The following is a 23,107-nucleotide window of genomic DNA, read 5'->3' as shown; positions in this document are numbered from 1 at the left end:
AGTCCCAGTGACTTAATGACATGGTCTATGTCTACTACAATCTTCGATTATGGGTGAGGCAACTTGAGAGGACACCTGATATGGAGGCCATCTCATTAGATGGGATTGACACCACTGCTGCATGGAGGGTTGAGGCCGAGAGGCCTCTCATGGAGTCTACTGATGATTGGTTAGTGCGGGATGTAATGGAGGGGGAGGAGGAGCAGGAGGAGGAGGAGGAGGAACAGGAGGAGGAGGTGACACCACCTGCCTGGGCTACCCCTGCCACTAGTAGAGGACGTGGTCTACCTCCTATAGCTCCTACTTCTAGTTCTTCAACTTCTAGAGCACAGCAGACTCCACTGCCAACTCCACAAGCACCAACATCTACATCTAGAGGGAAAGGGAAAGCTGTGGCATTTTCTCGCAAGAGGGCCAGAGGAAATCAATAGTATTAGACTTTAGTTATTTTTTTCATTTTATTGTATATGACATTATGACTCATGACATACATTATTATATTTTTTGTTGATATTTTGAGGCTGAGTTGGGACTCAGGAGTCAGGACTTACTATTCAGGACATGATTCACTGTTATGTGTGATTTTAGCACTAGAAATGATATTAAACATTTTATATATTAGTTCTTTTATCATATTTATTTGTCAATGTATTTATTTTATGTTGTAGATGGTTTAGATATTAAAAAAATTGAAAAAAATGAAAAAAATGAATATTTTTTACCGATCGATTTTTTCCTGATTTTTTCCGATTTTTTCCCGATAATTACGATTTTTTCTGATTTTTTCCTCATGCCGATATTATCCTGATAACGATTAATGCAACATATATTTCTTGTCACCCACTCTATTTAGGTGCAACATCTATTTTATTGTCACTAAATCTGTTTAGTTACATTGGTTGTTAATGAGATTTTTATAGATACCAAAAGAAAAACATAAATTAATTGGAATAGTGACATTATCTGAACATGGTAGGTTAACTAGAGTTAACGTGGTTAAAGATTCTTCTTCTTCTCAGTATAACTACAAATTGAAATTAATTGGAATAGTGAGATTATCTGAACACAGTAGGTTAACTAGAGTTAATGTGCTTAAAGATTCTTCTTCTTAGTATAACTTCTTTGCAAGCCAACTTACTACCTACCTCTCTTTCATTATCTCTCACCTATCGATGTCTCTCATTACCTCTCACGCATGAATCTAAAACTTTAAAAGACAAGAAAAAATGATAGTCATCAAATTTCCATGTTAGACGTAAGATAAATTTGAATTGAAATTCCAGACCTACCTGGGAGATTTGCAAAAAATCACATGGGAGAATCCCTGTACACAACATTTTCTAAATAGTGGAAGCATACAGACTATCTCGTAGACAACAACTGTCTGTCCACACTAGGGTTGGAATTTGGATTTCTCTTTACCTTTCATACAATTATTTTTTACGTTTTAGGTCACTATGCTTATTGTCAAAAAACGTTATGTTTAAAATTCTTCCCTTCGAAATGTTATGTTTAAAATTTTTCCCTTCGAGAGTGATGTTATCATAATAAATTAACATTTCGTCAATAAAAATTTAATTAAAAAATTACCCTTCAATAACATAATTATGTTAAAAGATTTCACATATATAACATAAGGAAAAAATGAAATGAGCATAACACACAAATGACTTATTAAATCTTGAATCTTAGTTTGAAATTGCATGAAACACTCAAATTAATGAGGTGACATGCCATAGAATTTGTATATATGAGATATGACTAAAGAGATCTTACGAGACATATAACATGACTAACACAACAAAACTATTGAATGCCATCAATAAAAACCCAAAAGTAGATTAACTAATATGGTTTATGTTATGGTTTACATAATCTAATATATATTATTGGATCTAGAGATAAAGTATACATTTTCTTTTACATATTTTACGATTGCTTTGGATCATGGGATATACAGTAATATTAACAGGATTGAATGCATAGTATATGAACCTTTTAAAAACTAAAAAACTAAACGTATAATAAATGGACATTATGGATCTATTAACATCATGTTATAGGATTATGTTATGGTTTTCTCCTTCATTATTACATTTTCAGAGAGCATTGAAGCTTGAACATGTGTAAGTACTAGAGGAAAATTGAAATAATAATTTGGTTTGTGTTTTTTTTACCCTACCCCAATGTGCCTCATATTCCAATGCATTAGCACATTGATAGGTATGGGGAACACTGCTAACATGTTTTCCTTTATAAAATATCTTAATGTGCCTTGTTACATATGTTGGTGTTATGCACAAATGTATAGCTATGTTTAATACACTTCAAAAGCCATTTTTTAAATAAAATAATTTAATGGGACCTTAATGCAATGGTCTATTTAGATCACACTAGAGGAATGATATGTTTAGTGCATATTGCAAAACAATCTTTTTAAAACTTATTACACTACACATTGTATAAATTGAATCAATGTAGCTATTTTATTTAGTGCATTAACATTTTTTAATCAAATATTAGCCTAATGTAGTGTGCATGGTATTGTACATATTAATGCCTCCTCTTTTTAAATTGTCATTTTAGCAAAATTTAGGTTTCATATTAACCCTAAAACTAGCATGGTTGGTAACATGATGTACATGTGTGTTGAACTTAATAACAAGCAAAATTATGTGTTTTCCTTACCATGTTGCATCTTTTTCAATGTATGTATTTTACAAAAATTGAACATGGGAGGATGTATATCTATCAAGAGAGAGGGGGTGCTATGAAAATGTGATTGTCAAGACTTTACAGGTTTATGTGCTCAAAAAATACTCTTCTAAAAACTTTTCCTTATCTATTCACCTCCACTAAAAAGAGAACAAGAAAAAGTGTATTTGTTAAAAGTTCTATTAATTGGTGCTTTCCTTGTAGTGATTAGACCCTTGTTAAAAGTTTAATCTCTGGGAAGCCCTAGTTTTTTATCTCTTGATATCCCACATTCATATTTGGAATATGACACAGGGGTGGTTGGTTGAAAGAGAGATTTGGTTCATCCCAATATATGGTCGAGTGGCACGTGGAAGACCCTGACTTGGTTGGATTTTCCATATGTTAATAAGTTCTATTTTTCCTATAGTAATTCATGGGCACTTGTATTTGTTATTATGTGGATTTGATGGTTGTTCTGTCATGTTTAAGAATCTGGTTATATGTTGGTTATAAACATGGATCTATAATGTGATCTAACTATGTCTTTGTTCAAGATTTGATAAGTATTTGATGGTTAATGTTGAGAATAGCAACAAGAAATGCTAAAAATAACATTCAGTATATTCCAATTTTAGTTTTCCTTGAATTATAATTGTGAATTAAAATTCAAATTTAGTTAATTAGTTGGAAAAAATCAAACATGAAGTCTATGTGAAGACATGCAACAGTTATCCCTTTGATTGAGAAAGTTATCCCGTAATTAAGGAGTTAGGAATGAGTTGTATTTGAGTTGTAATTAGTTACCTTAGTTAAGTCCAGTTAAATTAGTTCCAAACAGTTTGAGGAACTAATTGTGAGTTCAGTCAGTTGATGCATGCATGCATGCAACTAGTGTTCTCCAAATAACTAAATATTCTCTCATAAATAACTCATGCATGTCAGTTCAGAGAAAGACCCAATTGAGATTAAAGGAAGGGACAATGTACTATCAGTTGGAGGAATTTTCCTATAAAGGAAACTCATCCATGTAGAAGGAATTCACTCCTTCAAGATTGCGCAATTATTTCAGAGGTCAGAGCAGTGTGTGAGGTGAGAATCACATAGCACACAGCTAGAGGACCCAGGAGAAACTGCACAAGGAAATAGGAGGCTTGGAGGACTGAAGGAAGGCATATGTTGTGTCTATTCAATCTATGAGCAGCATTGAGGGATTTTACTGAGAGTTGGATAGCTTGTGAGCTAAAGCTTTGTGTAATCCGAAGATATTTCCACTTGTATGATAATACAGAGATCGGGGTTTTTAGCTGAGGCTTTCCCTAGAGTATTCTTCTATGTTCATGTGTGATTGATTTCTTATTCTCTGTTATATGTGTTCTATTTGATCTTGCTAAAAATTGATTAAGCTTCCGCAAGTTTATTTGTAGAACTAGATCAAGTATTTTGCTTTAGTATATTGTATTATCAGGTGATCTACAGTGATAATTTCTACATGGTATCAGAGCGAGGTTTATAGGAAAAAAATTGGGCTACAAGTTTGCAAAGCAGATCTGAAGATTCTTGTGCAAAATTTTCAGAAACAAATAGCATATCTGGATTCCTTGCGAAAAAATACCCAAATTCAAAAAAAAATCAGTTGAATCGAAGTTCGGATAAGGGAGATATCACTGATTTAAAATCAGCTCTTTTTTCCATAAAATTTTGTGATGGCAGGAAAGATGAAACAGATTGGTGTGCTAGCCAAGAACCTGTATGCACTTGAGGTACAAGATGCATGCAAAGCCTTGAGAAGCAAAGAAAATGTTAAAGACTTTGTGGTTGAGAGGGAGAGTAAATTACCTCTCAACATGCAGCCCCAGAAGAAGTCTCAGAAAATTGTAGAGGAGCCACAATTGGAGAAGTGGGTAGAGGAATCACATGCAGCCATACCGCTAGGTGTGAGGTGGGGCGATGTGAAGTGATAGCCTCAAGAAGGTTGAAATTGGGCAGGGTCCATTGAGAGGTTTTATCTCATGGATCGTACCTTGTTACGGGAGCCCAAAGTACATAGTAGTGGGAGGAATCAGTGGGATTGATGCAGTCAGAGATCAAAGTGACAGAGGCTAGAGCAGTCAGATACTGAAGAGCGCAGAGAAGGACTGAAAATAGTATAGAGAGGCAGAGTCAGCAGAAGCACAGAGTTTTCAGTCGACAGAGGCAATAACAGTCAGAGACTTTGATGACAAATGCATCATTCTGATTTAAGTTGGATTTTTTTTAGTTTCTAAAGTTGTTGGAGCAACAACACTTGAGAGAAGTGTTGCATGTAAAACATTCCAAAGGTTCAGGATCGGGATCGAGTTGAATTCCTTTCTTGTTGAGAGGGAGTGTTGAGAATAGCAATAAGAAATGCTAAAAATAGCATTCAATATATTCCAATTTTAGTTTGTCCTTGAATTAGAATTGTGAATTAAAATTCGAATTTAGTCTCACCAGCTGCTTGAAAAATAATTAATTAATTCATCTTGAGTTAATTAGTTGGAGAAAATCAAACATGAAGTCTATGTGAAGACATGCAACAGTTATCCCTTTGATTGAGGAAGTTATCCTTTAATTAAGGGGATAAGGATGAGTTGTATTTGAGTTGTAATTAGTTAGCTCAGTTAACTGAGTTAAGTCTAGTTAAATTAGTTCCAAACAGTTTAAGGAACTAATTGTGAGTTCTGTTAGTTGATGCATGCATGCATGTAACTAGTTTTCTCCAAATAACTAAATATTCTCTCATAAATAACTCATGCATGTCAATTCAGAGAAAGACCCAGTTGAGATTAAAGGAAGGGACAATGTACGATCAGTTGGAGGAATTTTCCTATAAAGGAAACTCATCCATGCAGAAGGAATTCACTCCTTCAGGATTTCACAGTTATTTCAGAGGTCAGAGCAGTGTGTGAGGTGAGAATCACACAGGATACAGCTAGAGGACCTAGGAGAAACTGCACAAGGAAATAGAAGGATTGGAGGACTGAAGGAAGGCATATGTTGTGTCTATTCAGTCTATGAGCAGCATTGAGGGATTGTACTAAGCGCTGGATAGCTTGTGAGCTAAAGCTTTGTGTAATCCGGAGATATTTCCACTTGTATGATAATACAAAAATCGGGGTTTTTAGTTGAGGCTTTCCCCAGAGTATTCTTCTATGTTCATGTGTGATTGATTTCTTATTCTCTGTTATATGTGTTCTATTTGATCTTACTCAAAATCGATTAAGCTTCTGCAAGTTTGTTTGTAGAAGTAGATCAAATATTTTGCTTTAGTATATTGCATTATCAGGTGATCTACAGTGAGAATTTCTACAGTTAATGAATGCATGGGATAGCAAGTCTTATTCTAGCTATTTTGAGAGGGAATTAAACCTTCTTGGTGATTCTTAGATAAGTTTCAAACTCCCATGATCAAATATGCATTCATGACCTGTATCTTACATGTTTACCATGTCTTTGACGAAATGATTGTCATTGTCAAGCCTCATTAGGTCAGATTCTTGTTTAATTTTTGTATGAATACCTTTGTTCTTATGCAATTTATGATTTTGGAAAATCGCATTGAGCTATGGGTAGTGGTCTAGAGGCTAGCCTAAAATGATGGCTCAAAATCCAGAATTGCAGCCTCTGAACTTTAGCTTTGGGTTAGAATCACTAGGAAGTAAGATTATGCATGCGGTTATAGGCTCACAACTGCTCCCTTACCTTGTCAAGCATGTGGTTGGGGAGTTTTCTCCGTGAAAAAAAAACTCAGCTCAAGGATTAGCCACTTGGGGTGGTTCTCTAGCCCGTGAGTGTCTTGTAGCTCATGGGGAAGGTGAGTAAAGTTTTAGTTTGTTGACTCTATTTCCTTAACTGGACTTATGAGGTCAGGTCAAGTCATAGTAGATCTCATAACATCTCCTGAAACTCAATTTCAAACATTATGATCTTGATGATACAACTTTATTTGTTAAGAAAGTTGGCAAAACAATTGAATATCTTGTGGTATATGTGGATTATATTTTGATGATAGGGAACAATGACAGCTACATTACATCCATAAAGAAAGAATTGAGGAAGGGTTTTGAAATGAATGATTTGGGGAATGTTCATTACCATCTTGGTATTGAAGTAACTCAACATCTGAAATCTATATTCCTTTCTCAAAAGAAGTACATTGGAGATCCCTTGAACAAGTTTGGCATGGTTGAGTGCAATCCTCTAACTACTCTAATGGAACAAAACTTAAATCTCACATCCATTGAAGGAAAAGAATTTGGGGATGCAACAAAGTATAGACAACTTGTAGGAAGTCTCAACTACCTAACTACTACCATACCAGACATTTCGTTTTCTGTTGGAATCCTCTCGAGGTTTATGCAAAAGCGTTGTGAGGGACATTAGTTTGCTGCAAAAGGAGTACCAAAGTACTTGAAGGGAACTCAAGACTTTGGACTCAAGTATACACAGGTGGGTGACTTCAGCTTGATTGGATACTTTGATTCAGACTTCGATGGAGACAAAGAAACTGGTGTATTTACTTCTGGTTATGTTATGAGTCTTGGATTAGTAGATGTCTCATGGAGATCACACAAACAATCAATTCCAACAGATTCCACAACATAGGGAGAATATGTGGCAACACCTGAGGCAACAAAAGAAATTGTGTGGCTCAGTAAAATTTTGGAAGATTTGCACTTAAAACAAGTACATTCAACTCCACTCATGATTGACAACACCTCTGCAATAAAGTTGGCCAAGAACCCAAAGTTCCTTGATCTAACGAAGCAGATCAATACAAAATACCATCTGATTCGACATCATGTTGAGGCTAAGAAAATCCATCTACGCCATTGTTCCACTAATGAGAAGATTGCAGACATCTTCACCAAAGCGCTTGGAAGAGAAAAACTTGAAAGATTCAGAACGATGCTTGGACTCACCAACATCCCTTCATATTAAGGGGGGGAATGTTCACACCTAATCATGGGGATTGGGTGAACAATTGTAAATAATGTAAATAATAAATAATGGAAAAGGAAGAGTAATCGAGAGGCGAAACCCAAGAGTCAGACCCTCATTTGAGGAGTTACCTCCTGGCATGACAAAAAGTATTCGAAGAATTTACAATGAGTAGAGGCATTAACTTAATCTATGCACTTCACCGCTAATCTTATGATTAATCATTAATGATGGTTATTAGCATTAATTTGCACCACACCTAGTGTTAAGAGTTTTATATATGGATATAACCAAGGAGTTGATGGAAAATGCGAGATGAGAATGTTCCCATTACTGGACATGAAAGTTCAAATTTTCATTGTGCCACATTTTCCATATGCCTTGACTATGTCCTGGAGCTTTGGTGTGGTGGCGATGTGGTGCAGTGGAGGGATGGAAAATATATATCTTGGGAGACAGAGAAAGGAATGGAAAGAGAAGAAGGAAACCCAAAGTTGACCCAAAATTCGTATAATGAAGAATTGTTGATTTCCATGAAGGTTTGGGACCCAATGGGACCCATGACTTAAGATGAGGAAGAAGATCCTATGTATACTAGGTATGGGTATGTGTATGCCACATGCTAGATGATGTGGATCGATGATGTGGAAACACTGGTGATGTGACATGCTTCTAACGTGACACTTGGTAGAAAAAATGGCCTTTTTAGATGGTCAAGGGGGCTAGTTTTGGATGATACGTGGCACATTTGGAGGATGCCACATGGCAGGTTGATGTCATCATGATGTGGGTAAGGCATCAGCAAGGCATGACCTTTCTGTTTGGTCTTCCTGATAGAAGGTGTGGTGTAAAAATTTGTGTCAAAGGACCTGAAGATTCTCATTCATGTTTTTTTTCTAACATCAAGAATTATTGTAACACTTTAGGGAAATGGACATGCACTTTTGTGCACATCTCCCCCCTTTCACGATCTTCTTCAAAAGGGGTAGATGTGTGTTGTTTAGTCCTGTAAGCGACAAAGTGTGTCAAAACCCTGCTTTAATCATTGGAAGGCAAGGAGGGCCTCACACTTAATGTGGAATGCCAATGTGTTTAAAGGTGTGCAACCTATGTCGTGTTGAGCGGGAAAGTAGTGTGAGGTTTAACATTGATTCTTATAAAATGGATATAATATAAAATGTTGGGTTTACATGCTAAAGTCTAGGCTCGTGGGGCCCATAGGCTGTGTGATGTGGCATGTGCTACATTGAATCAACCATGAACATGTTGGTTTCAAGTAGGACGTGGAACCCCCGGGGTGAGGTGGGGGTGCCACATGGTAGGTCGTCCTTACCTATGTGGTAGGAATTAAATGACTAAACTTTAAATGGGCATAAATTTTAATCCAGATATTGGATTGAGATAATATGTATATCGTCGAAAATCTCTTGATGGGTTGAACACAATGGTGTTATCCAAAGTTAATTTCATTGACTTTGAGAAAGGAGGATCTTTATAACCCCATCTTCATAAGGAGACCATAGAGGTTAGGTTAGTTAAAATTAACACCTCCCATTCAATCTAGAAGACTCCAAAAGGGTGGGTGGGATATTCAATATAAGACTTACATGGACTATTTAAATATCCATGTTAATTGATATATTTGAAGATTAATTTCATGTATATGTACTAACTAGAGAGAAAGTTATATAGTTATATGTATAAATGTTAACAATAATAAAATATTTCAATTTGCAAAGGGAAAGAAGTAATTAAAAGTTTAATTTCATATAAGAGGGTGATGTGTAATTCACTTCATTCTTAGTATAAAGTTGATACATAGCATTTGAAAAAATTAAATAAATAAATAATAAATGTAAATTATAAATAAAATATTTCAATATAAAAACTTAATTAATATTGATGTGTATATAAAAATATGTGAATTAAAAATTAATTTTAATGTGAATATTGTAGCTTATAAATAAAATATTTTAATGCCAACTATGTATATATTATATATACTTTAAAAAATGTGTGTATATATTATATAAATTAATGGAAGAAATAAATTCTTATGGTTAAAATATTCCAAGTAATCTCATTATTCCACATTTTCAGTTATGTCAAAGGGATTTAGAAGGAATTAAATCCATTTATGGTTTAAAAATACAAACTAAACAATTAAAATTACACATTGTGTGTGTCTATAGGATAGATTCATCTTAACTATGGATCTAGCAAAATGATCAAAAAGCTTGAGCTGCAAACAATTTTTCAAGTTTTTCAATGTAAAGGTTTGGAAGTTCAAAAGATTTGATATCTCTTGTTTACTAGATCTGAATATAAAGGATGTAATGCTTATATATATATGATGAATAATATTCTAATGTATGTATTATATTGTAACATATATTTTAAAACTAATATTTTAACAAGATAAAATGGAATGTTATGCCATTCATATTACATTAATAAGAGTTTTTTCGGTAGAAATCACATAAGAGAAAATTACATGTCACATTGCCAAGATTAAATAAATCATAAAAACTAACTAAATTATATATTTATTTTAAATTATTAAGACTATTATTAATTATAAAAATAATTGATCTCTTTATCATGGATATTATTAACATGTAAAGAGACTTTGATATAATACAATGAGCCAATACCATGGTTTACTAATCTCACATGCCCAACAAACTATAGCTCATTTTCATATGACATTTTTTTAATTAATCAATTTAATTAAAAAGAAAAAATGATATTACTTTCAACATAAATCTCAACTTTTGGTTTCTAACTACAACTAAAAATATTCTAAAATATTTAATAAAAATTAAATCCCAAAAAAAATACTTTAACCCTAAAATTCCTTTACTAAAACTTAAAATTATATAAAAATAAAAATTAAAAAGAAAATAAAAAATAAGATCTTACTACTAACTCCAATCCTAAAAATTAATAGAAAATATAAAACTATATAATATGAAAATAAAGAAAATAATATAAAAAATAGAGTTAACCAAATCAAAAATATTATTGGCCTATTACTATCAAATTTGATATATAATTATCAATTTAATAACTAAATTTTATGAATTTTTTAACAATATTAAAACTAAACAATAAACTCGGGCAATATAAGATAAAGATTGAAAATACCCTCTAGTAAATCAAATAAAATAGAATAAAGGATGTACATCAATTCTTTAAAAAATAATAAATTAATAAAATAGAGTTTGAACATTAGCTGTATATTATGAAACGCAACGAATTTGTCATTTTACCGAAACATATTAAAATAAAAACAGAATATCGACTACGTTAATAACTTTATCAAAGGATATAGTTCACTCAAACATAAACATAAAAGTGTAGCACAAGGATATTAAGAGACGGAGTGAATGCTCTACTATATAGAGACGTTGTTGGGAGTTCCTCAAAATGTCAGTCCAGCACCTGTGTCGCCAGTATCGGAAGTGCCTGGGTATAACAGCGTGTAGGGAACATCTGCAGGGCCGCGCCGGTTTTCCAACGTTTGATCTTTGTTCCTATTGTTGATATTCTCCTCTATAACAAGTAGCTGTTTGCGAAAACATTCGAATGTTGCTTTAACGTCAGGGTCATTTGTCCAATCGGAGGCGGAGCCCTGCCCCAGGTAATCCTCGTCTGTAGAATGCTTCGATAGAAGCTCCAGGACAGCCATGGTAGTGACACAGGTCTTTTGACTGGACACAGTTTTTAGGAAATAGGCTTCCTTGTCACGAAGGAAGTCAAAGTATTGTGGGGATCCTTTCTCTGGAATAAGTTGCCGGGTGGTGCTGGGGTGATTTGGCATGAATCTGGCATAGCCGTACTGCCCGAAATTGACCGCTACATGGTGGGCAGAAGCGATCCAAATGAGTGTGGTAATGCCTTCTTTCACATCCTCCACACTCTTCATCTTGTACCATCCTCCTTTGTCATGCTTCTTATCTCCGTGACCCACCTCTACTATCTCTTCCCACCATTCTTGAACTTCTCTATCGCTCTCGACACTTTGGTCGTCCTTGTAATACAACGATATGTAGTCGGATACCCAAGATTTCAAGGCCGCCCATATTTCAAGCCCGTCCACTGCATACGGATAATCCTTTATCACAAGCCTCAGACCATTTGCTTTATCAGTGGGATCGAGCACAGCCATACCCCTGGACAAAGCTTATTATATTAGTGCATTAATCTATTAGTCTCACAAAAAGTTACAACATGGTTATAATATTACCTTTGTAATATTAAAGTTACAACATGGTTATAATATTACCTTTTAAGAAGATCAGCTGGCAGTCCTTGCTAGTTGAATCTCCAATCCATGTATGCTTTGGCCGAAATTTCCATAGAATACTTACCAGTCGTAAAGCATTGCTCGATTATGCCTCCTGCATTTATCAACGATTGCCGAGCAGATCTATTGATCTCCATAGTATTGCGAAAGTGAGGGATGAGCAACTTGTGAAGTGGGTGCAGTTTGCTCAATTGTCTATGGGTAGCAATAATAAATGGCTCTACCACAGCATGAGTCCTGAGCCTGCATTTGAAAGAAAAAAGAAAAACTTTATAAATAATTTCTAAGTACACAAAGCACAGCAAATAAAACACAAATGGCATGGTTATATATTATAATAGTTTTAACATAAACAAAATAATTGATTTGTTATATATTATTAATATAAACGAAATAATTGTTATTGAAACTAACAAGATTACTATCTCTTACCAATGGCTAACCAACTGATGATAACCGGAATCGTTTGCCCGCACATGAGCTTTGGCTAGTTGCCATAACCACCCTTCATCTTCACCTCTATAGTCAGGAGTGTAGACTTGTCTTGAACCCAAGCCCACTGACGTGGGAGGCAAACACAGCTCAATGGCCACAGGCTTTAGAGTTCCGGTGTCGGCTGTTGGGTATTTTTCAATGGGGAAAATACCAAAAACCAAACATTCAAACACACAGAGGTAATACTCTGTTTCTCTGCCTCAGGATCTTTATGCACAGGGAAGCTATTTAAAAGGAATTATCTCAGAACAAACCATTACACAGCCATACCACATTTCTATTGATTAAAAACAAAACAATGATACAAACTTCATCCTCTTTGCTGAGAGGGATTCACCAAAATATTTCAACCAATAAAAACTACTCTGTCTTCACATGAGAATTTACTGTGCTGGGTAAAATTCTCATTTACATTCACTGACTGTGAAAACACATTACTTACTGGTGTAAAACTATTTTTACACATACTGCTGTAAAAATATTTTACACATGCTTCTGTAAAAACATTTTACATATGCTGCTCAAAATAAACAAAACATTATGTGCCCCAAAAACTTACTGCGCATTACAAAATGGTCAACACATATAATCTATGCACTGCTGTGCATTTCCTCTTGCAAAAACAAACACCAAAGGTCAACACAAAGAAAATACATGCGCTCCACTACTTTTCACTCTCACACTGCTCGCATTTCATTACAATGAGGAACTAATTTTTTATGCACTGTTGTGCAACACTTCAAATTCTACATTCCCTTTCTGCGTTCCTCCTTTTATTCATGTGTGCGTGTTATCAAAATGGTCTGCGTATTGCCCCCATTTTTACTCTGCCCCCTATCCTCTTTTCACACACTACAATACCAAAAAAAATACACCACGAGCAGCCACTACAACCCATTGACTTTTTTTTACAACTCTTATATGTGAGGGCACGAGCTTACATAATATATAAAAACATATATATAAAAAAACGTGGCCCATAATAATATTAAAGGCCCACACCTAAACTACGTACATGCATAAAAATATAATAACGTGCCCATAACCATTTAAAAGGGCCTCCACCTAATCCTACGTAAATGCATTAAAGCCATGTCGTTTCCTCCACGGCGGTCAACCACAAAACTTTCAATCCACGCAAACTTTAAATTGACGCAGGCCCGTGCACCTTCAAGAGATCGACGGCTGACAACACGCAAGGAGATCGGACGGCTGGAGTGGATATCGGAAGGCAGTTTGCTGCCCAACTTTAACGCCTGAGAAAATGACGTTGGCTGATGTCAGGTGTGTGACACGCGTCTGCACCAAATCCCATCGGAGCCAAGTATACGGAAACTGCTTTTCGCTAGAAGGCGGTCCGAGAAAGTTAAGCGGGTTTCCGGTTTCGCTTTGGCGGTTTTGGGTGAGGTACGCACGGAGTTGAAATTAGATTTCAACATTCCCCTTTAATTTCAACTGCTGGGCGTTCGATCATACCCAGACACTTCCTCACATCGAGGGATTCTCCAACTGCTGTTACAAGAATATCTTCCTCACATAGAGAGATTCACCAACTGCTTCTGATGCAGTTCATAAACAAACAAAGTTGTCTTCCTCTTAATAGAGGGATTAACCTGAAACTGTGCTTAAGAGCACCTTCCTCATGACAGAGGGATTCACCATAACAATGTGCTGAAGAGCACCTTCCTCTTGACAGAGGGATTCACCTGTGACTATGCTGAAAAGCATCATCCTCTTGATAGAGGGATTTACCATGCGTATGCTAAAAAGCATCTTCCTCTCAACTGAGGGATTCACTAATGACAATGTGCTGAAAAGCACCTTCCTCTTTAACAGAGGGTTTCACCAAATGACTGCTTCAAATGCAGTTCCAAAACAAACAATCATTGCACTGCTGTGTGTGCAAACTCATTACATTGTTCTTTTATGCTGCTGCATATTCTCTGCTGCACTGTTGTGCCATCTTCTTTACTGTGTCTATCCCACACTGCTGTGTTTACACTTGCACTGCTTCTGCACTTTTCAAAGACAAAATACTCTGTCTTTTCTGGAACAATTACACTGTCCCAATTTACAAATTTACACTGTTGTGTGTAAACATTTCTTACACTCACTGCTGTTGCATATATTGCATTTCAATTCAATGAACAACACATTCATTACAGTTACATATACTGCTGTAAAGAAAAAAAATTCTTTTACATGTGCTGCTGTCCATTACCTTTCATTTCTTCAACAAAACTTCATGCTGCTGCATTTTCTTATTTGCATTGCTGTGTGCTTCTCCTTCTTGCCATCATGCTGTTGTCCATAACTTCTTGCTGCTGCATTGCCTCTGCAATTTGCACTATCGCTGCCTCTTGTTTCATCATACTATTGTGTGCCCATACTCTTGGCACTTCATTCTCCACAAAAAATAACACAGGCTGCTGCCTTTTCTTATGCACCCTTGCTTCACACAATCTTAGTCTTCATTTTTTTTACACAATGCACTACTGTGCAATTCCTTTGGCTTTCTGCTGCCACACACATTCTTATACATCCAGTGTGCATTAAAAATCTGCTGTCCTTGTTTTTCTTTATGCATTTCTTTGCATGCTGCATTGCATAAAAAAACATTACATTTTTTTTACTGCTGTGTGAAAGAATTTCATTGCATTCTCAGCCACTGGGCATTTACGCTCTGCTGCGTTTTGCCTTCTTCTCATTTTCTTCTCACTGCTTTGCATTTTCATTCCCAATACAAAACATTTCATCTGTTGTGCATTACACTCATTCTGCTGTGAGTATATTCTCTCACATTACATAGAAGGAAACTACCTTCCATTGCCATGCAAAAATTCAAAACTGCTGTTCATTCTAATCCATGTGCTCCAAAAAAAAATTCCAAACTGCTGTCTTATGTTCTATCTTCCCACTGCTGTGAGGGTCTCCATGCTTTGCATTTTTCTCTTATCTTGCTGCTGCTCTTTACATTTCAGCGCTGCCATCTTTTCTTCTTTATGCATTTCTGTGCATATTGCATAAACACAAAGCAAAAACATTGCTGATTTCATCACTGCTGCATATTACCTTTTAGAGGGATTAACAAAGATTTCATTTGCAACTGCTGCGCTGCAATACATCCTCCATTAACAAATGACTGTTAATACAGTTCAGAAAACAAAAAAAAAAATTACAAGCTCCCCTTTAATGTATGCTTGTCTTCTTTTGGCAAGTTTTCTCAAAACAAACTTAGATCAGCTGCGTTGCTTAAGGGGCTTTCACACTGGATTTCTTTTCTTCTCCATACTTGTGTAACTTTCTTCTTTTGCATGGGTCTAGCTTGTGTAAGATCCCATGTTAAGTTACAATCTCGTGCCATATGCCCAATGTTATGACACTTAAAACATTCTACATTTTTCATGAATGACATTTCATGATTTCTTCTAAAATTGTTTCTTGGAGGTTGTCGAAGACCACAACATCTATCTTTATGAAAGGCTCTACAGTCTTTTGCCATATGACCAAAGTTTGAGCAAGCATAACAATAACCATAAAATGAACTTTGGTACCTGGGAGATGGAGGTTTTCTTGATGCACTTCTGAAGCCTTGCTGCCTTGAGATCCTTTGATGATAACCATTGCATCTTGCCTCTTTGACATCAGCTACATTTCTTCTTGGAGCTGGTTTTCTGCTTGGAGCAAGATTTCTTCTATTGCAGCCTTCATTTTTCTCCTTGCCTTTGCTGAAACTAGGAGCATCACCATCTCTTTCTGGCTTCTTCACATCTCCTTTGCTTAAAGCATCCTCATCCTTGTTTGAGGATTCCCCTACATACCCAAGTCCTGATTTATCAAATGGAGATCTGTGATAGCTGAGCATGTCATCCAAAGCTTGAGAGCTCTTCATTATTTTGTTCAGCCCTTCAACCTTCTTCTTGAGGAGGACAACCTCTTCTTCCAATCTTTCACACTCCTTATTCTTCTTTGCAAGTTGTTCCTCAATTTCTTCCTTGCTACGAGTAGCTTCAGCTGCTACTATTTTGAAGGAGATAATATCTATCTTCATTTTGGAGATTTCTTCTTGACTGCTCTCCATTTTCTTTTCAGCTCCTTGTGCCTGCTTCCTGGCTTCTTGTAGTTCAGACTTAAGGGAGGAGACCTCTACCTTGTACTGTCCAATCTCTTCTACAAGTTTGTTCACTCTCTTGTGCCTTTGTTCAAGTTGACTTGACAAGGCGTCTTCCTGCTTTTTTGCTCTGTTCAACTGATTTGTCATAGACATGACTTCTTCATGATGCTTCCTCTTGCATTGATCCAGCTCCTTCTTGAGCTTGGCAAGCTCTTCATCCCTTTCCTTTACTTGAAGCTTGATGAGGTCAAGCTTTTCATTCTCAGCTTCTATGATGGGTTCTTCTTGACTCATTGTCATGGTCAGTGCTCCCTTTGCATGAAGATCATGCAGTCTGTCCCATATATCCTTTGCTGATGTATATTTTCCTAGATTCTTCTTCACTGAATCAGGGAGACCATCCAATATTAGTTTTGCTTCTTGTGCATCATACTCCATGGATTCTTTATCCATCTTGCTGTCATCAATCACTGACTCCCAGACTTCAATCCCCTCAGACATTAGGAAAGCCCTCATCATTATTTCCCATACATCAAAGTTTCCATCAAGCTTTGGGGTTTCAAATAGAATGTATTCTAATGGATTGCCTTCTAGTTTAGTAGAGGGGGGGGACACATTTTTAACAGGCTTGGAGAATTTCTTCTTTGACCTTGCCATTCTTATCTAGGCTTTAAATACTTGACTGTGTTTTTTTTTAAATCACTGACTGTTCCTTTAACAATAACACAAAAACTTAAGAAATACCTGAATCCCTTTGGCTGAAACTTCACACTGCTGGAGAGGTTTGACTGCTGCAACAACACCTTCCTTCAGCTTCTTTGAGTCTTCAAAGAGCCTGGACTAGCTCTGATACCACTGTTGGGTATTTTTCAATGGGGAAAATACCAAAAACCAAACATTCAAACACACAGAGGTAATACTTTGTTTCTCTGCCTCAGGATCTTTATGCACAGGGAAGCTATTTAAAAGGAATTATCTCAGAACAAACCATTACACAGCCATATCACATTTCTATTGATTAAAAACAAAACACTAATACAAACTTCATCCTCTTTGCTGAGAGGGATTCACCAAAATATTTCAACCAATAAAAACTACTCTGTCTTCACATGAGAATTTACTGTGCTGGGTAAAATTCTCATTTACATTCACTGACTGTGAAAACACATTACTTACTGGTGTAAAACTATTTTTACACATACTGCTGTAAAAATATTTTACACATGCTTCTGTAAAAACATTTTACATATGCTGCTCAAAATAAACAAAACATTATGTGCCCCAAAAACTTACTGGGCATTACAAAATGGTCAACACATATAATCTATGCACCGCTGTGCATTTCCTCTTGCAAAAACAAACACCAAAGGTTAACACAAGGAAAATACATGCGCTCCACTACTTTTCACTCTCACACTGCTCGCATTTCATTACAATGAGGAACTAATTTTTATGCACTGCTGTGCAACACTTCAAATTCTACATTCCCTTTCTGCGTTCCTCCTTTTATTCATGTGTGCGTGTTATCAAAATGGTCTGCGTATTGCCCCCATTTTTACTCTGCCCCCTATCCTCTTTTCACACACTACAATACCAAAAAAAATACACCACGAGCAGCCACTACAACACATTGACTTTTTTTTACAACTCTTATATGTGAGGGCGCGAGCTTACATAATATATATAAAAACATATATATAAAAAAACGTGGCCCATAATAATATTAAAGGCCCACACCTAAACTACGTACATGCATAAAAATATAATAACGTGCCCATAACCATTTAAAAGGGCCTCCACCTAATCCTACGTAAATGCATTAAAGCCATGTCGTTTCCTCCACGGCGGTCAACCACAAAACTTTCAATCCACGCAAACTTTAAATTGACGCAGGCCCGTGCACCTTCAAGAGATCGACGGCTGACAACACGCAAGGAGATCGGACGGCTGGAGTGGATATCGGAAGGCAGTTTGCTGCCCAACTTTAACGCCCGAGAAAATGACGTTGGCTGATGTCAGGTGTGTGACACGCGTCTGCACCAAATCCCATCGGAGCCAAGTATACGGAAACTGCTTTTCGCTGGAAGGCGGTCCGAGAAAGTTAAGCGGGTTTCCGGTTTCGCTTTGGCGGTTTTGGGTGAGGTATGCACGGAGTTGAAATTAGATTTCAACATCGGCCAGGAAGAAAAGTGAACGGGTAGCGTAGGCTTTGCTGGTAGGAAGGTGGTTCACGAGCTCGACGTAGGGCATGTAAGCGTCATAGTAGTCCAATATAAAGAGCCTCTTCGATTTAATAGCCTGCTATATGGACATGCATGCTTAATGGTTGTCTGTCTATCGTATTGCGGAAGAATATTTAAAAAAAGCTAGTATATAATCATTAACGAACCATTAATTCTAATCTAGTCTAGACACCAGCAACGATCGAACAATTTAACCCTAAGGAACTAAATACCTCATCCACCGAGATGCCATCTAGGCTTTTCAGTATATGTTGAGCGGTGATTGCACTCTTTTGGAAACGAGAGCTTTGTGCGTTCAGATAGCTGGACGGTGGAAAGATCTGTGATAGGCATAAAACCCGTATTGTCATTATTAATAAACAACAGAGGATTAATGCTGGTTATAATAATAAGAAGAAGAAGAAAACTATAAACCAATCTCGGTTGCTTCATACTTGTAAACATTGAATGGCCATCGGATTCACTCCAGAAAGCGTCTGGCGGGCAAACTCCGCGTCTGTTCTCCATGCATTGTTATCCTCTATTGCACAGGCACTGATTTCATTCAGTAATTATCAAACATAACTAATAGCGCCCAAAATGCATTAAATTCAAATTTTGGATTAAAACACTCACTGCTAATAATAGTGGGAAGCGGAAACTTGAAGGTAGGAAGATCATCTGTATTCAGAATTCCTTTTATTGTGTTACCAGGAAGGACTTCTTTGAATAAATTGGCTATAAGTTTAGTCAAACGTGAACTTCTTTTACTGTAGAGACGCCGAACATCCTCCAAACTGCCAAACTCAGGCTCAACAGCTGACGTTATGCCGGATATAACTACTTTAGAGAAAGCTTTGACGAAATGAACTCTGAAGTCTGAAAGGTACTCCTGCTCAAATTTTTCATCTGGGGGAATATAGTTGCTCTGTTTAGACCCGCATACCCGGTTCTTGCTCTTGAATGCCTGACCTGCAAACGCTTGTAACATGTAGAGTGTAAGTGCCATTGAAATTATATAAAGTAACTACACTTTAATTTGATCGTCTAACGCAATATGGGCAGCAGGTAGTTACTGGTATTAGAATGCGGACGACCAGTTCTACACCTGCCGGGATATGGCAATTCCTCGGATCCACCCAACACTTTCCTTTCTAACCCTTTCGTGTCAGGATCGCCCAGATCATTGTAATCATCGTAGTCATAAATGCGATCCCATGTATTCCTTTCGCCATTTCCATTTCCTCTCAATGTCTCCAGCTCTACCTTCCTCAAATCCATCAGACCTGGCGGAGTTTTATCCGGAAGATAGCTCTGCACACATGGATACATAAATATTAATATTTTCATTTCAGACTGATGGGAAGCGTACGTAAGTTAATGAAATGAGACGTTATGTACATTATTTGCAAAGAAGACTCGTTCAGGGATTCGATCGGAGTGGTAGATCCAGGAGTTGCACAGGAAACGAATATAGACTTTTCCTGAAATTTGAACTGAAAGCTCTTTCAGAAAGAATTCACTGTGGTGCTCTCTTGTCACCAGTACAGCGCCGGGGATCCCCATCTCAGGAGCCCACTCGAAGCTGATTCGGTGTTCTGAATCCTTAGGCTCCAATTCCAGCGAGGGTAAACCCCATTCTAAAGGAGCAGAACTGCTACGTAAACCCTGGCGCGTTTCTGCAATAACAGATCAATTCACGGCTACTATAACTACTTGCATAATAACTGACATGGATTGTAGAACAAAGCCAAGGAATTCATGACGGCATTAATCTATAATCTTGCAAATTCATTATTTCACCTTGATCTATGTGGTCCTTACTCACGAGCTAAAACATCACTTTCTGTCCCACCATGTCGCGTAAATGATCTCCGGCCCTGCCAGAGATAGCCTTTAAATTTTCAACAGGCACTTTCCGAAGGAGAACCTTCCCTTTGATCTTGGTAACTCCCTTATTGCACTTCCCGAAATTTTTCATTTCTGGGTCCAACTGTTTACTTGCACTCGGAACCCTTGAGCGGCTTGCCCTTGCCCTTGCCTCGTTACATAACATAGAGTCATTGGTATTTATAGACTGCTGAGCTTAGCAAACAAAAAGATTTCCTGCCCACCAAGACAGTGGTCAGTAGTAAATGATTCTACTTCAAAAGTTATACCCAATGCCCATATTATATGATAGCATGTACGAATCAATTTATATCGTTCCACTGTTTCTTGGATATATCTTTTAAAAATCCATAAATTATCTTTTAAAATTTTTATCATTACAAAACTATAAAATTTCCAAACAAATTTGCTGACAAGAAAATAGATGTTACAAATCCCTAAATTATCTTTTAAAATTTTTATCATTACAAAACTATAAAATTTCCTAACAAATTTGCTGACAAGAAAATAGATGTTACACTTCAACAAATTAGATAACAAAAAAACAAATACTACAATTATAACTAAACATGCTGTCCAACTTCGTTTAAAGTTTAAATAGCTCACTAAAAAACTGTAAAACTGCCTAACCTCCTCCTTTTTCGCTTTGTTTAAATCCTTCCTTCAAAGTTTTAAAACAATTTTATCTAAATCATTTATTAAAATTTAAATCACTAATTAGATTTTTTTTTTTTTCTAAATTACTCGTTAGAAAGAGAATTTAGGACAATTTATGAAGCGAACGTAGATACTTCAGGTTTTAAATTTTTTACCAATCAATTTTGACATTTCAATTTGAAAATTTTGAGGGTGATTGCAAAAAAGGATCTCTAACCGACAAATTCCAGGCCCGCGAATGACGGAACTGTAGTGGCCCCACAATCAAAATGCCCGAGAATGACCGTGGAGCATGAAAGCACAGCTGTAGTGACGAGTTATTCGCTCAGTAATTATCGGCAACAAATACATATTATTCCATCCATCCAATAATGTGGGGCCATTTATTAAGTTTCGTACTGACTTAAATTATTCCCCTTCCACGCATTAATGGACGGATAACACATATTGATAGTTGTAATTTTACCTAATAAAAGATGCACTGAAGGGACAAACACTGAGCTCTTTACAATAATGTAAAGAACACTGAGCTATTTATCTGGTTTATTTACAATAATGTATTTAGCATCGAGTATGTACATCGTTTAAGTGGGTTTACAAAAAAATCATGTTTATTTCCCGTAATGTATTTAGCATCCAGTACGTATATAGTTTAAGTGGGTGGGCTTCATGTTAGAGGGTGAGTGTTTGTTTCCAAAGGCTACAAATTCAAAATCAATCCAGAAGTAGAGTATATATAATATATGTTTTTATAGATTTAAAATCGAGAGATTGAATATGTATATTTTTATAAATTTTAGTGGTTAAATTTTTATTTAAAAAATATTTAAAAAAAAATCATACAATACTATAAATTAATAATTTATTTTGTAATTAACCATTTTATTATTATTAATCTGCTTAAATCCATACTTGGTAACTAACCACTTTATTATTATTAATCTGGTTAATTCTATCCTAATCCCATGATTTCTAGAATCTCTAGCCCCTTCCCAAAAGTAAGACCCTCACTGTTATCCAAATCATGAAAGGTCTCCACTATCAGTCTAAAGACTCTCCTCATAAGGCCATCACTGTGAGGAGGTATCGGTGCAGTCAACATCATGATACTACTAAGACAAGAAGCCACTGGAAGTTTGACCCCCACACAAAGATGCTCCAAAAATTTGTGTTGTAAGAGAGAAAACATGGTTGGTTTTAGAGCCCAACCCAATCTCTTCCCATCTAACTGATGCACCATGGAGAGAAGTGAAGCAAGTTTTTCTAGTTTGAAAATTGATTTTGTTGCAACCCCCATGCATCTCAAATATGTTCTAAGTGCATAAATTTTGTGTCCCAACTCATGTTTTTTTTGTAGCTACTTGTGTTGTAGCAAAGTAAGTATCCCCTTGGAAAGGGTTCTATCAATCGATGCTGCTATTTTATAAAGAGAATTTATGAAAGTTTGGTCCATGTTTTAGCTTAAGAATGTCAAGTACCTCCCACTGTTTTATACATGATTTGATTGACCAAATTCCCGAACACAACTTTTGGCAACAAGGCCATATAATGATGGTAGACTGACTCTTCAACAAGACCCATATCACAGGAGTCACATAATAGGTGTTGACTTCTAAGGACTCAACCTCTCAAAATAAATTTTCCAAAAACCCTAGCTAAATACTCCGTGTCAAACCCAAGACTCAACAAACAACTTAACAATAGCAGCACATAATATATTCAAGTTCTAACTAGACACATTACTAAGCAGTATTAGAGCCCATC

At 36.3% G+C, this 23,107-nt stretch overlaps 1 protein-coding gene across 1 annotated transcript; it reads right to left on the bottom strand.

Annotated features, from left to right (window-relative positions):
- Positions 1-11,080: 11,080 nt before the first annotated feature.
- LOC149248047 (linoleate 9S-lipoxygenase-like) lies at positions 11,081-21,789 on the bottom strand. Its single transcript, XM_089447202.1, has 12 exons — positions 21,747-21,789; positions 21,561-21,647; positions 20,198-20,475; positions 19,873-20,110; positions 19,433-19,768; positions 19,252-19,337; positions 19,030-19,137; positions 18,747-18,872; positions 18,500-18,608; positions 12,398-12,581; positions 12,030-12,208; positions 11,081-11,841 (listed from the first exon to the last, which is right to left on the bottom strand). Exons 1-12 carry the CDS (start codon positions 21,787-21,789, stop codon positions 11,081-11,083), a joined length of 2,535 nt encoding a protein of 844 aa, XP_089303328.1.
- Between the last annotated feature and the right edge of the window lie 1,318 nt (positions 21,790-23,107).

The sequence above is a fragment of the Pinus tabuliformis genome, chromosome 7 (genome assembly GCF_031772625.1).
Source record: "Pinus tabuliformis cultivar Carrire ecotype Pingquan chromosome 7, CPIR1, whole genome shotgun sequence".
NCBI lineage: Eukaryota > Viridiplantae > Streptophyta > Pinopsida > Pinales > Pinaceae > Pinus > Pinus tabuliformis.
The sequence above is the reverse complement of the archived record's forward strand: the minus strand, read 5'-3'. Positions and strand labels throughout refer to the sequence as shown.